Here is a 14439-nt window from a genome sequence, read left to right as displayed (position 1 = left end):
TTTTTTTTTTTAAAGAAAGTTTTGTAGTACTGGGGATTAAACCCAGGCCTTGGTTCTGAGCTATAACCTCCATCTTCTTCTTAAATTTTTGTTTTTTAAACTTTGAAAGAGGACCTTGTAAAAAAAAAAAAAAAAAAGAAAGAGGACCTTGTTACCTTGCCTGGGCTGGCTTTCAATTTATGATCCTCCTGCCTCGGCCTCTCAGAGTTCAGATTATAGGTGTACACTATCACCCATGGCTCATAAACAAAGATAGCACCCACACATATCCACACTGAATGATCAGTGTAGTCCCTCCTCATTCTGGAAGACAGATGCTTCTGTGCCTTCCATTGCCAAAATCATTCCATCTAGATATCTATACTCTGAACTGGGCATGATGGTGCAGCACTCTGGGAGGCTGAGGCAGGAGAATGACAAATTTAAACTCAGCAAAGGCAACTTAAGGAGACTGTCTTAATATAAAAAGGTCTCGGAATGCAGTTCATGAGAAGGCCTCCACTGTTCAATCCCCAATACCATATATACACAAAAGATATCTACACTCCACTCTGGCACATGATTATGTCCAGTAGTTACATGCAGAATGGGTTAAGTGAGTAAATATTTTGGAATCAAGATTCTTAGCCACCCTGATATTCTAGCCACAATGGAAGCCAAATGCAGTTCTGCAAGTAGATAATGGAGTAGGGTCTCCTTTTTCTCCTCATACTTTTTTTTTTTTTTTTTTTGTACCAGGCACTGAACCCATGACCTTGCACTTGCCAGGCAGGTGCTTGTGTCACTGAGCTAAATCCTCGGCCCTTCTTTTATCTCTTTTTCCAACAAAAATTGCATAAAAGCCAGGCATGAGCTGTGACTCCAGCATTCTAGAATGCTGAGACAGGAAGATCACAAATCCTAGCCTACCCTGGCTAACTCGGACAGATCTTGTCTTCTTTTTTTTTTTTTTTTTTTGAGAAGAGTCTCACTTCTCAAGTATTTCAAATGTCCTTGAATTCACTATGTAGTACAGTCTGGCCTCAAACTTCAGGCAATTCTCTTGCCTTAGCATTCCCAGTGCTGGGATTACACATGTTCATCTCATCTGGCTACAGAGACTTTTTTGCAGGGCAAGGTGGGGGGATAGGACAACAACCCTTCCCTAAAATAAAAAAGGGCTAGGTATGTATTATACTCAATGTGAAGGCTCTGGGTTTAATTCCTAGTACAGCAGAAGAGTATATTATGTACCTTAACTACATTTTTCTACATAGAAAGTCTTTTTCTTTTTTTTGTAGTTGTTATGAAGTAGCACAACTCATAAGCACCTACTATTATTGAAAGAACACTGTATTTGGGACTGTTCTTTAAAATCAGACTGGCAGGCCAGAGGATTTAGCTCAGCAGTGTAAGCACTTCTCTGGCAAGCGAGAGGTGGTGAGTTTGATTCCTGGCACCAAAAAACCAAACCAAAACAAAACAAAATACAATCAGCCAACTACGGTTTGTTGGTTGGCCTGCCTGCCTGCCAGCCTGCCTGCCTTCCTCTTCTGGTGGGAATGGAAACTTATGCATGCTAAATAGATGCCCTAAGGCCGAGCTATCTTCCCAGATCTCATGCCATTCTTTTAAAGCATTCTACATCTGGATGTGATGCTGCATTCCTATATTTCTAGTTACTTTGGAAATTGGCAGGAGGATCACAAAGTTAAGCCAGTCAGAGTACCTTAGCACGATCCTGGTTCAAGTTAAAAAACAAAAAAGCTGGAGATATAGTTCAGTGGTATGATACCCTTGGGTTCTATCTTCAGGACTTAAAAAAAGGAGGGGGTAGGATGCAGCTCAGCAATAAAGAGTTTGCCTTGCAAATACCATGCCCTGTGTTCAATCCCAGCATCATAAGCAAAACACATCTCTTTCCTTCCAATTACCGCACTTGTATCTTTTACAAGAACACAGACCTCAGGGTTAAAATGAACTATCATTCAAATTACTGATGTCACCTACAAAGTACCAGTCCTTTGTTTGTTGAGACAGTCTCCTTACGCAGTTCCAGTTGGCCTTGAACTCACTATGTAGCCCAGAATGGCCTCAAATTTATGACAATTCTCCTGCCTAAGCCTCCTAAGTGCTGGGATTACAGGAGTGTACCACCATACCCAGCTGGTTCATGCTTCTAAGGAAAAGTCTGTTGCAGCAAATGTAACCCATTCCCACAAAATAGAAGGGCAAGATCTCAACACAAACACTGCCATGACTTATGCTACTGTTAATGAATGTTTAGCTGTCTTACCTATCTAGACCTGCTAATGCATTAAATGCTTTCCCATTCTTGTCTTGCATAAAATCAGATTCATCCTTCATAATAATCAGTTTTTAAAATTTAAGACTCATTAAAATTAAAGATTTTCTAATCTTCTAATTCTGAATTATGTTTTCACTAGCAAATATTCTACATATTGTTCCTTTTCTTTTCATAGGATAATTAAAATATATTGTTTTTTTCTATTAGATAATTTAAAAACGTTTTAAAGCAATGATTTTCTTTTCTTTCTTTCTTTTTTGGTACTGGGGATTGAACTCATGATGATGCACTTGCAAAGCAGGCACTTACGCTCCTGAACTAAATCCCCAGCCCTAAAGCAATGATTTTCAAAATACAGTTTGAACTCTGGATAAACAACAAAGAACCCAGATATAAAAAATAAAAAAGGGGATGGGGTTACAGCTCAGTGTTCCAAAATCAACATTTTGGAAAGCCAGGCATGGACCTATCTGGGTTTGTTTACAATCCGACATACCTGGAAGGTGTGGCAGTGTGTCAAGGCCAGATAGGCAACACAGCGAGATCTCATTTCAAAAAGAACAGAAAACATTTTGGAGACTGCTGTGGCTCTTAAATAGTATATTTGACTATTAATAATATATTATTATTATTAAAATATTAAATAATATATTATTGCTTTCACTATTAATAGTTATTAAACTGATATTCAATTTTTCAGAATCATGAAAATGTTGTGATTATGTAGGAAAGACAGACATGCCAAATATCACAAATGTCTGGATATCTGCATTGAAAACAAAGGTCAAATTGGGGAAGGTGTTGTTCACCTGCAATTCTGGCTACTTGGGAAGCTATGAATTCTATGGATTTAGCTCAGCAGCATAAGCACCTGCCTGGTAAATGCTAGGTTGTGAGTTTGATTCCTGGTTAAAAAATAAAACACAATAAAAGGGCTAGAAGGGCTAAAGATATAGATTAGCAGTACAATACCTGCCTGGCATGTGCAAAGTCCTGAGTTTAATCCTCAGTACTGGAAATAAAGTAAGTAAGACAGCTAAGAATATAGGTCAGAGGTAGAGTTGACTAACACATCCAAGGTTCTAGGTTAAACTCCCAGTACCACAAAAACAACAAACAAAGCCAAAAAAACAAATGTAGAGCCAGGCATGGTGGCTCAATGCTTGTAATCCCAGCACTTGGGAGGCTGAGGCAGTGGACTGTTTCAAGTTTAGATCAGCCTGAGCTACAATGTGAGCTCAAGGACAGCATGAACTACATAGCAAGACCCTGTCTCAAAAAGACACCCCCCCACACACAAAAAAAACCCAAATGTGGCAAAATGCTAACAATTAGGCAGACAGGGCCAAGAATATAGCTCAGTAGCACAAACTCCTGTCTGGCAAGCATGAGGTCATGAGTTAGATCCCCAGTACCCACCCTCCCCCTGCACAAAAAAAAAAAAAAAAAAAATTAGTCAGACGTAATAGTACAAACCTGTAATCTCAGCACTTGGGAAGCTAAGACAAGAGAATCTCAAAATCAAGGCCAGCCTAGGATACATACAGAGAGCCCATCTCAATCTCCCCTTTCCCACCAAAGTTAATAACTGGTGAACCTAATGAAGTACGATATGCAGGAACATTAATTATACTATTTTATTAATTTATTTATAAAATTAAAATTTTAAAACAAAAACAGCCAGGCATGATGAACCATGCCTGTAATTCTAGCACTCAGGAGGCAGGAAGACTGTTACAAGTTCGAGGCCAGTTTGAATTATACAGCAAGACCCTGTCTCAAAACAAACAAATAAGTAAATAAATAGGGAAAAATACTGTTAAATTTTTTTTTTAATCGGTACCGGTGTTCGAACTCACGACCACGTGCTTGCAAGGCAGGCGCTTATGCCACTGAGCTAAATCCCCAACCGCTAAAATGAATTTTTAAAAAATAAAATTAAATTAAAAAGTGAATTTGTTAGCTTTATCAAAAACTTAGGAGTTTTATAGGCCTTAAATTCTTTCTAAGTAATAATAGCATGAAAATGGACTTTTTCACTGAAAAGCAAACAACAGAGGCACTTCTTATTCATAGAAGCATTCTGAATAGTCATGCAATAGGAGTTTGACAAAGCTTAAAAACAGAAAATACATTTAGATCAAGAGGATTGTTTCTCCCCAGTTAACTATAAGACTTACCTATCTATGTCATCGTCTCCAGGTAACAAGGGTGGGAGAGGCAGAGGAGGCAATGTTGAAGTTTTCAGATGTGGAATAGCAGCTGTTACAGAAACTTGAGTCTTCACAGAAATGTGTACAGAGGGCTGAGAACTTGCCTGAGAGGACAGAGTAGATGTCCTTGGGTGAGTAGAGGGGGGCAAAGTTGACGTACTGGGAGCAGGAACCTGACTACAGGTTGGTTGAGGAGGAGGCAGAGGTGGTTGCTGTGGAACAGCTGGTAGTGGAGGCAAAGGTGGTAATGGAGGTGTCTGAGGGGGAGGGGTAGTAGTTGGTAAAGGAGGTGGAGAAGTAATTGTGGGGAGAGGTGGAGGGGTCTTCTTTTCTGGTATCTCTGGCTCCTTTGGAGTAGCAATTTCCTCTTTCAGTGTTACAGGTTTAGAGTCTTTTGTTCCCTGTACTTTCAAATCTTTCATAATAGGATGCTTCTCAGAGTTCTCATCCAACTTTACTTTCCCTGTATCTAAAGAATTTTTGACCTCTGTGTTTGAATGGGTTACATTCAGCAGTTCAGTGTCTGGGGCACATTTTTCCAACTTTATACTTTTGGGTAACTTTTTAGACTCCAAGCCTGAATCCTTAGCCTCCACTGAACTATTCTCTTTTTTAGGCAAAAATATAGGTGAACCCTTGGACTCCTTTCCATCCATTTTTGCTGCTGCAGCAGCAGCAGCTCTTTCCTTCTTTTTTCTACTAAGTTCAGCTCCCAGGCTGGAATTCAACGGAAGCCTGACAGGTGAAATACTGGAATGACGACTGCGTGACCCAGATCTCTTCTTTTTACTATGGGAAGATGAATGTCTTGAATATGCAGGACTTCTACTTCTGGACTTCATGGATTTCCTACTGGAAGAACAGAAAGTTTAAAATGGATAGACTACAACAACACATAGAGGAAAATACATCAGCAAACAACTTAAAGAATAGTGTAATTTCAAAATCATTTTGAGTAATTTATCAATCTAAAAATAGATTAGCTGGGCATGCTGGAGCATGCCTGAAACCCCATCTGGCAACCTGGGAGCCTGCAGGAGGAGGATCCACAAGTTTGAGCCCTGCCTGGGCAACTTAGTGACCTAAGGAGATCCTGTCTCAAAAAATAAAGCCAAGAGTAGAAGTCTGCACCTGCAATTTCAGCACAAAGGCATGATTAAGCCTATGATTTAAGGCCAGTCTGGGCTACCTGTGAGTTTAAGACCATTCATAACTACATAGTAAGAGCCCATCTGAGAAAAATAAAATAAAAACTAAAATAAAAGGTGTCTGAAAGATATCTCAGCATGAAGGCCCAGGGTTCAATCTCCAGTAGCAAAACTAAACAAAACAACCAAAGAGGGCCTAAAGAGGGCTGGCTAAATATAATGAACAGGATTCTTGAACAAAAAATAGATATTAAGGTGAAGACTAATCTGAATAAATTATTAGACTTCATTTAATGTATCAGGTCATTATTTCTGACAAATAGCTGGTCCTACATGCCTACAATCCCAGGTACTCAGGAGGATAAGGCAGGAGGATTACAAAAAGGCCAATCTGGACAACTTAGCAAGACAAGTCTCAAAATAAAAGCTAAAAACTAAATGAATTGGAGATATAACTGTCACAGAGTGCTGGTTTAGCATCCTTGTAAATCTTCAAGAGAGACTATGAGTGTGCGTGCCTCTGTGTGTGTGTGTCTGTTAATCAATGTACCAAACTAACACAACGTGTTTACCATACAGAAAAGTAGGGGCAAGGATATATCAGGATATTCTCAGCACTATTTTTGTAACTTTTCTGTAAATCTAAAACTATCCTAAAAATTAAAAGTTCAGTAAATGCAGATTAGAAAAAACTAAATCTTGCATGAAAACACATCTAAATCATGTAACGCTAAAAATTACCTACTCTTATTTAATTAAAAGATGATTAATCAATACTTTCCCATATTGAAAAAGAAATAGCCACATTCACAATTTTTAAAAGATGGCAAAAAAAAAAAAAAGACAACACTGTACAGTAAAAGTGGGTTCTCTATCATGAAGTTAAAGGTAACTAGAATGCCTTACCAAACCCTAACTTTTTAAACTAGTGAACTACTAAAATGGCAGAGCCTAGGAAAATGTCCCTTGTAGTCTTAGCTTATAAAATAATTGTGCCATGGCAGACAAATCCACAATATATAAAAGTTAGTATGTACAGCCGGGCATGGTGGCTCATGCCTGTAATCCCAGCACCCAGGAGGCTGAGGCAGGAGGATCGTTGCAAGTTCGAGACCAACCTAGGCTACCAAGTGAGCTTGAGGCCAGCTTGAGAGAGACCCTGTCTCAAAAAGACCAAAAAAAGGGGGCTGGGGATTTAGCTCAGCGGCATAAGCACCTGCCTTGCAAGCAGGCAGTCGTGAGTTTGATCCCCGGTACCGATAAAAACAAAAAAGACAAAAAAAAAAAGTTAATATGTACAAGAATGTAAAAAGGAAAATTTTTGGCAAAATAATTTATTAGAGCCAGGCAGGGTGGCACACACCTGTAACTTCAACACTTGGGAGGCTAAGGCAGGAGGATGAATATGAATTCAAGGCCAGCCTGGGCTATGTAATGAGCTCAAAGCTAGGCTGAACTGCACAGTAAGACCTTGTCTCAAAATAAATAAAAATTTTAAAAACAATAAGTTTTCAAACTATCACAGCTTCTTACCCTTTAAATGTAAAATGACTCTCAGTCAACTTCTTAGGTGCTCATAAGGCAAGGTATTATGGTAGATTCTATTAATTTTCTTCATAAGGAGTAGGAAATAAAATCTGGAAATCTACGGGGCTGATTTTTCTAACTTGAAACCCCATCACTTTCATTCCTTTTACATTTTATGAAAGCTTAACCTGCTTAAGCCGCAAGTGAGGCAAAACCAAACAACAATCCCTAAAATGTGACTGGAAAAAAAAAAAAAGACTACACAAAACATAATTTGCCCATTACTGTGAAATAAACTGTCTCCATTGCAGTTTATCATTACCTTCCTTTACCTTTGATCATTGGTAAAACTGACATGAGCAAAATATTTCAAAACAAACATCGTAAGAGCCAGGTCTGGTGGCACGTGTTTATAATCCCAGTACTTGGGAGGCTGAGGCAGGAAATCTCAAGGAGTTTGAAGCCAGCCTAAATAGTCAAGGACAGCCTAAACTACACACCAAGACGCTGTCTCAAAAACAACCACTCATCCAAACAACCCCCTCACCACATGTATGTATAAGAGAAACAATTCATGTGGTAATCATAGTTTTTTTCACCTATATTGTTTTTAGGAAGTTTACTCTAAAAATTACGCATAAAGGGGGCTGGGGATTTAGCTCAGCGGCATAAGCGCCTGCCTTGCAAGCAGGCAGTTGTGAGTTCGATCCCCGGTACCATCCCCGGTACCGATAAAAAGGGAAAAGACAAAAAAAAAAAAAAAATTATGCATAAAATTACTGGAATTAACAGTATTGAAAAACAGCATATACATGAACATGATGATATAAGACACTGAAAGTAGTTAACAGATCTACCAAGTATCTACTCACTCTTAAGAAAACTAATACATTTCTTTTATATGTGACTAAAATTATTCCCCGCATAAATTACAGCAGAAATGAAACATCTCTGTTCCTGAATAAGTGTCTAAAATCCTAAGCATTAAGTAACGCTAGCTACCATGCATTATCAACTTCATCTTTCAGCGTGATCCATTCTTCCTAAGGAACTCTTCTGCAAACTTCATGTTTAAACAGAAACTTATTGTAAATAGAACACCTCAGTGGTCATTCACTTGCAGTATTTTTAGAGATACAAACGCTATAGTTGACTTCCAGTCCACTCCAAAAACAGGGAAAGGAAACAAGAAATACGTAAATACAGGCAGCAATAAGTAATGTGTCTACTAAAACACAGGCACTTTCCCCTCTGAATTGTAAGGTACTGCACATTTGGAATGAAAATGCTATCATAAATCACTGATAATTTGGGATATAGAGACATTGCATTTCTGTTATTTTCAGGTTTTTTTTCTTTTTCTTTTCTTTTTAAACTTTTTTTGAGACAAGGTCTTGTTTTATAAATATTTCAGGCTGGCCTCCAATTTGTGGTGATCTTCCTGCCTCAGCCTCCCGAATGCTGGGATTACAGGGGTGGGCCACTGTAGCCAGCTCCTGTCTTTTAAAATGATAGTGCTTGTTTCATTATCCTCCAAGGAAAAGCACAAATACCATAGATGGGATCTTTATGCTCCTGTGCCCTAACTACAAAATGGTTGTACTTACTGTCAAGAATTCCAATGAATGAGAAAAATATGTAATGTAAATATACAATTACATACTACTCTATACAAGCAAATAAAGAATATTCACATATCTCTGGGAAGAATATTATGTAACATTTACATCTGTATCTTTTACCACCACATCGTCTCTCCAATTCTTCCTAGATTTGTTTTTTGTGGGATTTTTTTTTTTTTTTTTTGGAGACAGGCTCTTACTATATAGTTCAGGTTGGCCTTAAACTTGCTTATGTATACCAGGTTGGTCTCCAACACAGTGACCCTCCTGCCTCAGCCTCCAGAGTCGTGGGGATCAAAAGTATGTGCCACCACATTCAGTTCTTTCTAGATTTATTTTCGCTATTATCACACTCATTTCAATTAGATAGTAGTTCCTCAGCCCACATAAGAGAACACACTCATTTCAATTAGATAGTAGTTCCTCAGCCCACATAAGAGAACTTAAGGTATGCTGTTTTCTCTAGAAATCAAAGGAATGCCGAAAAAGTTTTTAACTGATACTTGCTCTAGTGGTTTAGCCTTCTCTATTCTGCCTTGTCTTTGAAAGTCTTTGAAATGCCTTAATGGAAATACTCTCTTAAAATATTCTGAGACTATTTCTTAGGTTTCCTTTAGAAACGATGCAATTTTGCTGGGTGTGGTGACACATGCCTGTGATCCCCCACACACTGGAGGCTGAGGCAAGAGAGGATCACCATGAGTTTGAGGCCAGCTTGAATTACCCTGTCTAAAAAATAAAAATAAATAAAAGACAAACACCATACAATTTTGCTGGATGTGGTTGTGCACACCTGTAATCACAGCAGTTAGGAGGCTAAAGCAGGAGGATCACAGGTTTGAGACCAATCTGGGCTACATGGTGACAGTCCAGGCCAGCCTAAACTACACAGTGAGACCTTGTCTCAAGGAAAAAAAAAACTATTCAATTTTACTAAAGGTACACTTCTGTATTTCACTGTACATAATTTTTCCCTCCAGCCCTCTAAAAATATTGAAACATTAGGGAATACTATACATGCTAAAATATTTAAAGTATACTACTAAACTGGAACTTAATTTGAGATAAAGAGATGATTTGATAGAGAGAGCAACAGATATGTGATAAAATACATGGCAAATATTAACTGTAGAATCTAGGTGTTAGATACATAGCTGTTCATTTAATTCTTTCAACCTCTATTTCAGAAATTTTATGGTAAAGTGGGAAGAAAATACTAAGAAACTTCAGCCCTTTACGGGAGTCTTGCAGTTCAATAAATCAAAGGTAGTTTTTTTTTTTTTTTTGTCTTTTTCATTTTTATCGGTACCAGGGATTGAACTCACGACTGCCTGCTTGCAAGGCAGGCACTTATGCCGCTGAGCTAAATCCCCAGCCCCCAAAGGTAGTTTTTGAAGAACTATGTTAGCAAAAAGTATTTTGACATACAAAATATTTGGATAAATTTCAAGTTAACATTATTTCACTTTTTGGAAGTTTCAAAGTATTCCACAATATTCTTATAGAATTTACTGAAAAAAAAAAAAAAGGAATTTACTGAGCAGAACTATGTCCAAAGTACTATGCTATGCATTTTATATTAATTTAATCCTCCCAACAACCCTAGAAGTAGGTACACGTGAAAAAACTTGGGCATGAAGAAATTAAATCGACAGGGATTTAGCTCAGCAGCATAAGCGCCTGCCTGGCAAGTGCGAGGACCCCTAAACTCAATCCCCAGTATCACAAAAAAAAAAAAAAAAAAAGAAAAGAAAGAAATTAAATCATTTGCCAAAATCATAAAGCAACACCAGAATTTCACTTATGTCTAAAGCTCATGTTCTGCTTCTGTGGGCAAAGATGAGTCTACAAAGAAGGTACAGTTCTTTATTTCTTAAGGATACACAAAGTTTTCCACAGGTAATTCACTCTTAAGCCGAATTTTTTTTTTTGTACTGAAGCTTGAACTCAAGCCCTCATGCTTCCCAGGCAGTGGCTTATGCCACTGAACTAAATCCCTGGCCCTTTACGCTGAAATTTCAAACGTAACTTTCTTGCAAAAATTTCATGGTGAGGTGGGCACAGTGGTGCACACCGGAATTCCCAGCACTCAGGAGGCTGAGGCAGGAGAATCACAGTGAGCTGGAGGCCAGTCTAGGCTACATAGTTCAAGGCCAGTCTGAACTACATAGCAAGACTGAACTACATAGCAAGACCCTGTCTCAAAAACAAACAAACAAACCCCTTACGGTGAAGGATTACAGTATTTGTAGAGAAAAATTCTGAAACTTGCCAGTGCTCTCGTAGGTATGTCAATCAGGATTCTGTAGAGAGAAACAAACTATCCTTGAAATCAATTTCTTCTATACTGTCAAAGATGGACTGATCAGCTAGGCCTCCAGCACAATGTTTGTTAAAAGATTAGACCTTTTTAAAGATTTTAAGTGTCAATTAGCAACCTGGCATGGTGGCACACGCCTGAATTCCAGCACTCGGGAGGCTGAGGCAGGAGGATCATTGAGAGTTCAGGACAAGCCTGGGCTGTAAAATGAGCTTGAGGCCAGCCTGAACTGCATAGTAAGGCCCTGTCTCAAAAAGACAAAAAAAAAAAGAAAAGAAAGAAAGAAAGAAAGAAAAAGTGTCAATTAGCAATGAATAAACTTAGAGCTTTGGGCACTCAGCAGACAGTATAAATCAGGGACGACCTGCAACGGTCCTCAAGATGATACCACAAATGAAAATTAGGAATTTCTCAAGTCTCCAATTTGATGCAATAAAACTAAGCACTAATAACAAGATGATTTGTAAAAATTTAAAGCAAAAAAATAGAAATAGCTGGAGAAGCTGTGGGAACTAGAGTAGCAGCACGCACTAACTAGGCAGAGGCACGTTTTTTTCTCACACCGAAGCTCCCATTTCTGAAAGTACAGTTACCTACCTTTAGCAGCTGGAGGCAAGTGAAATCTTTACTTCTCAAATTCTGGGTTTAGGAAAGACCAGATTCACCTGCTTGAATGACTACGCAGCAGCAAAGCGTCCTAGTCAATGATGAACACTGGAGACTTAAACAAAATGTTATCGCAGCTGCCAGCCCGCACAACCCACCCCGCAAGGTGGCTTACCTGGGAAGTGGACTCCGGCTCAGGGACCGCTTGCTCAGGAAAGGGCTGCTGGATCGCCTCCGCCCGTAGGGACTGGGGGACCTCCCGCTGTATGAGCCGCTCCTTTCATAGCTGGACGACCGCCTGCGACCGTAGGGACTCACGGACCTCTGTCGTCTACTGTAGGGACTTGGCGAGCGGTTGCTGGACTGGTAGGCAGAGGGCTCTTTGTACGGGGGGCTGATCGACTGCCTTCTCGAAGTGCTTCCAGGACTCTTCTTGTAGGAGTCATAATTGCTAGAGGTGTGCGATCTGGGGGGACTAAGATCATAATCTTGGCTGTAAGAGGCGCCTGAGGGGCTGTCATCTTGCTTGGAGCTGTCAGACCATTTCCGGTGGGGACTCCGGGATCTCCGCTTGGGGCTGTCCACGGTTTTGTAACTTTTGGGTGTTTCCCTTTTCCGATGACTCTTACTCCGGTCCTTGTGCCCGGACTTCAGCTCTCGTTCTTTCCGGGTCTTCTCCTTGTGCAGCTTAGACGACCGCGATTCCTTGCCGCTGCTTTTAGACAGGGGTGCCTTCCCATAGTCGTCCTCTTCATTTGAGCGCTTGGAATTTCCCGACGTCCGGTCCTTCACCGAGCCCGACTTGCCGGACACTTCCTGGTTCTTTTCTTTTTCGGCCTGTTTGGTTTTGAGCAAGTCCCGGGAACGTCGGTGCTGGTGGTGACGGTGTCTGTGCAGGCGGTCGCTCCGATCCGTTCCACGCCGCTCATCATTCTCCCTCCTGTCCAGTTTGAAGCCCATGTCGTCAGAGAAGGTGTCGGAATCGGAGCTGATGTCATCGTACTCCACCAAAGGTTTGATAACTGTGCCCAAGGATGCCGTCTCCGGGGTCACCAAGCCCATGTCTTTGGAGTGCTTGGACTTGTGCCGCTTGTGCTTCGACACCAGGCGGTGACGCTCTCTGCTGTTGGAGCCGCCACCTCCCGATGACGGCTGCGAAGTTCCAGAGGCTCCTCCACTCCCGTCCTTCTTGCCCCCATGTCTCTCGGAATTGGGCATTCCCTTCGCCACGGCCCGAAGACGGGGAAAAGTTCCCCGGCGCCGCACGAAGCCGCCCCTCCCGCCCCCGGCCCAACTCCACGCCCCCCGAGCGCCCCTCGTCGGGGCTGGGAGGGAAGGGACGCGCGGCCGGGCTCCTCCCCCTCCCGCCGCCTCGGCGCCCTCCTACATGAGGTGGGGAGAGACGGGCGAAGGAGACCAGAGTTCCTCACGGCGGAGTTGTGAGACCGCGTCCTTCCCCGCGCCCTGCTGAGCCGCTCTCCTCTGGCCCGGCTGCCGGGAACTCGAGGAAGTAGAAACGCAGCGGCCCTGGGCTGCGGGGCCGACTCTGGCTCTGGGGCCCTATGGGCACTGCGAGGGCCCTTCCCCTTCCCGGTGGCCCGGTTCAGCTTCCTGTCGCCGGGGTCCCGCGGCCTAGGCGATTCACGCCCCCTTTATTCCTCGCTCCCGAGGAAGCCCCTTTTCCTAGCCTCGGCCTCACCTCAGTACCACCCCTCACACACACTCACTCCCTCACACACTCAGTCACACACTAGATTAAACCGAAACGGCACTTGGAGGAGGGGGGAGGGGCAAGCGCAGAAAACATCGCGAGAGTCTCACAGGACCTCGCGATATTTTGAGCTCCCCTTTCGCCTCGCTCTACTATTGGATCAAACAACGCGAGAACCGGAGAGGCACAAGAAACGCCCACAGCCAAACTCTCGCGATAAGCTTCTTGCTCCCCTGTTGAGAGGTTTGTTGAGACGGAGCTGACCAAAATTTGGGGAAAAAATAAAAGTTTCTTAAACCTAAACCTCATTGAACTGATTGAACAAACACTCCTAGCTCTCATACTCATGTAAGAAGGCTTTTAACTAGTAGGATAAGGATATTTTTAAAGGGGCAAAGCGTGAAAATAGGGACATTGCAACCTGAAGTCCTTCAATGCCTAAACAATGCTCCCCATTTTTTGGGTGTAGACTCTGCGCCAGGCATTTATTGCATACATTATCGGTAATCCTCATAACTACCCAACAGGACAACACAGCCTCAGGCCAATTTTACTGATAAAGTCCAGAAGCAGAGAAGATGAACAAATTAGGGTAATTGAGCTATAATCCTGCTAGTACCTCAGCTGAGTCAAAGTCACGTCAGATATATAGGCAGGAGTTCTTCCGCCGTGAGTCCCTATCTCTCTCCACTCTTCGGAGAACCTGAGAGTGCTCTTTCCCTTTGAGATGGCCCCATGGCTCTTAGCGGTAATTTAGCGTTTTATTTTCACGCAAAGGATTACAATTATGAACAAGAATAGCATTTTACACTAGTCTCTCATTGTTTGTTTTTCCAGACAGGGTCTCTGCTATGTAGTGCGTGCTGGCTTTGAAAGCTCTTCCCACCTAAGCCTCTCTGAGTGCTGGAATTAAAGGCGGGCACCACCACCTTCAAACAAATTTATCCGTTCCACCGCATGGAGGTCTGCAATCCCAACACTCTGAAGGCTAAAACAGGAGATCAC

The 14439-nt window shown here is 41.6% G+C and overlaps 1 protein-coding gene across 10 annotated transcripts in view; it reads right to left on the bottom strand.

Annotated features, from left to right (window-relative positions):
- Positions 1-13711, bottom strand: part of Cdk12 (cyclin dependent kinase 12) — a 76706-nt gene extending 62995 nt beyond the window's left edge. For 8 of the 10 annotated variants that reach the window (XM_063251478.1, XM_013149602.3, XM_013149604.3 and 5 more), the window contains exons 1-2: positions 11899-13710; positions 4468-5352 (exon numbers count right to left, since the gene is read on the bottom strand). In XM_063251478.1, the coding sequence (XP_063107548.1) occupies positions 4468-5352; positions 11899-12941 (1928 nt within the window). In that variant the 5' untranslated portion in view covers positions 12942-13710. Of the gene's footprint in view, positions 1-4467; positions 5353-11898 lie in introns of all 10 variants that reach the window. The other 2 variants (XM_013149601.3, XM_013149605.2) reach the window with 2 other exon arrangements.
- Positions 13712-14439: the final 728 nt, after the last annotated feature.

This window comes from Cavia porcellus, unplaced genomic scaffold (genome assembly GCF_034190915.1).
Source record: "Cavia porcellus strain 051 isolate PalLab524CR breed Dunkin Hartley unplaced genomic scaffold, mCavPor4.1 scaffold_6, whole genome shotgun sequence".
NCBI lineage: Eukaryota > Metazoa > Chordata > Mammalia > Rodentia > Caviidae > Cavia > Cavia porcellus.
This window is presented reverse-complemented; position numbering and strand designations above follow the sequence as displayed.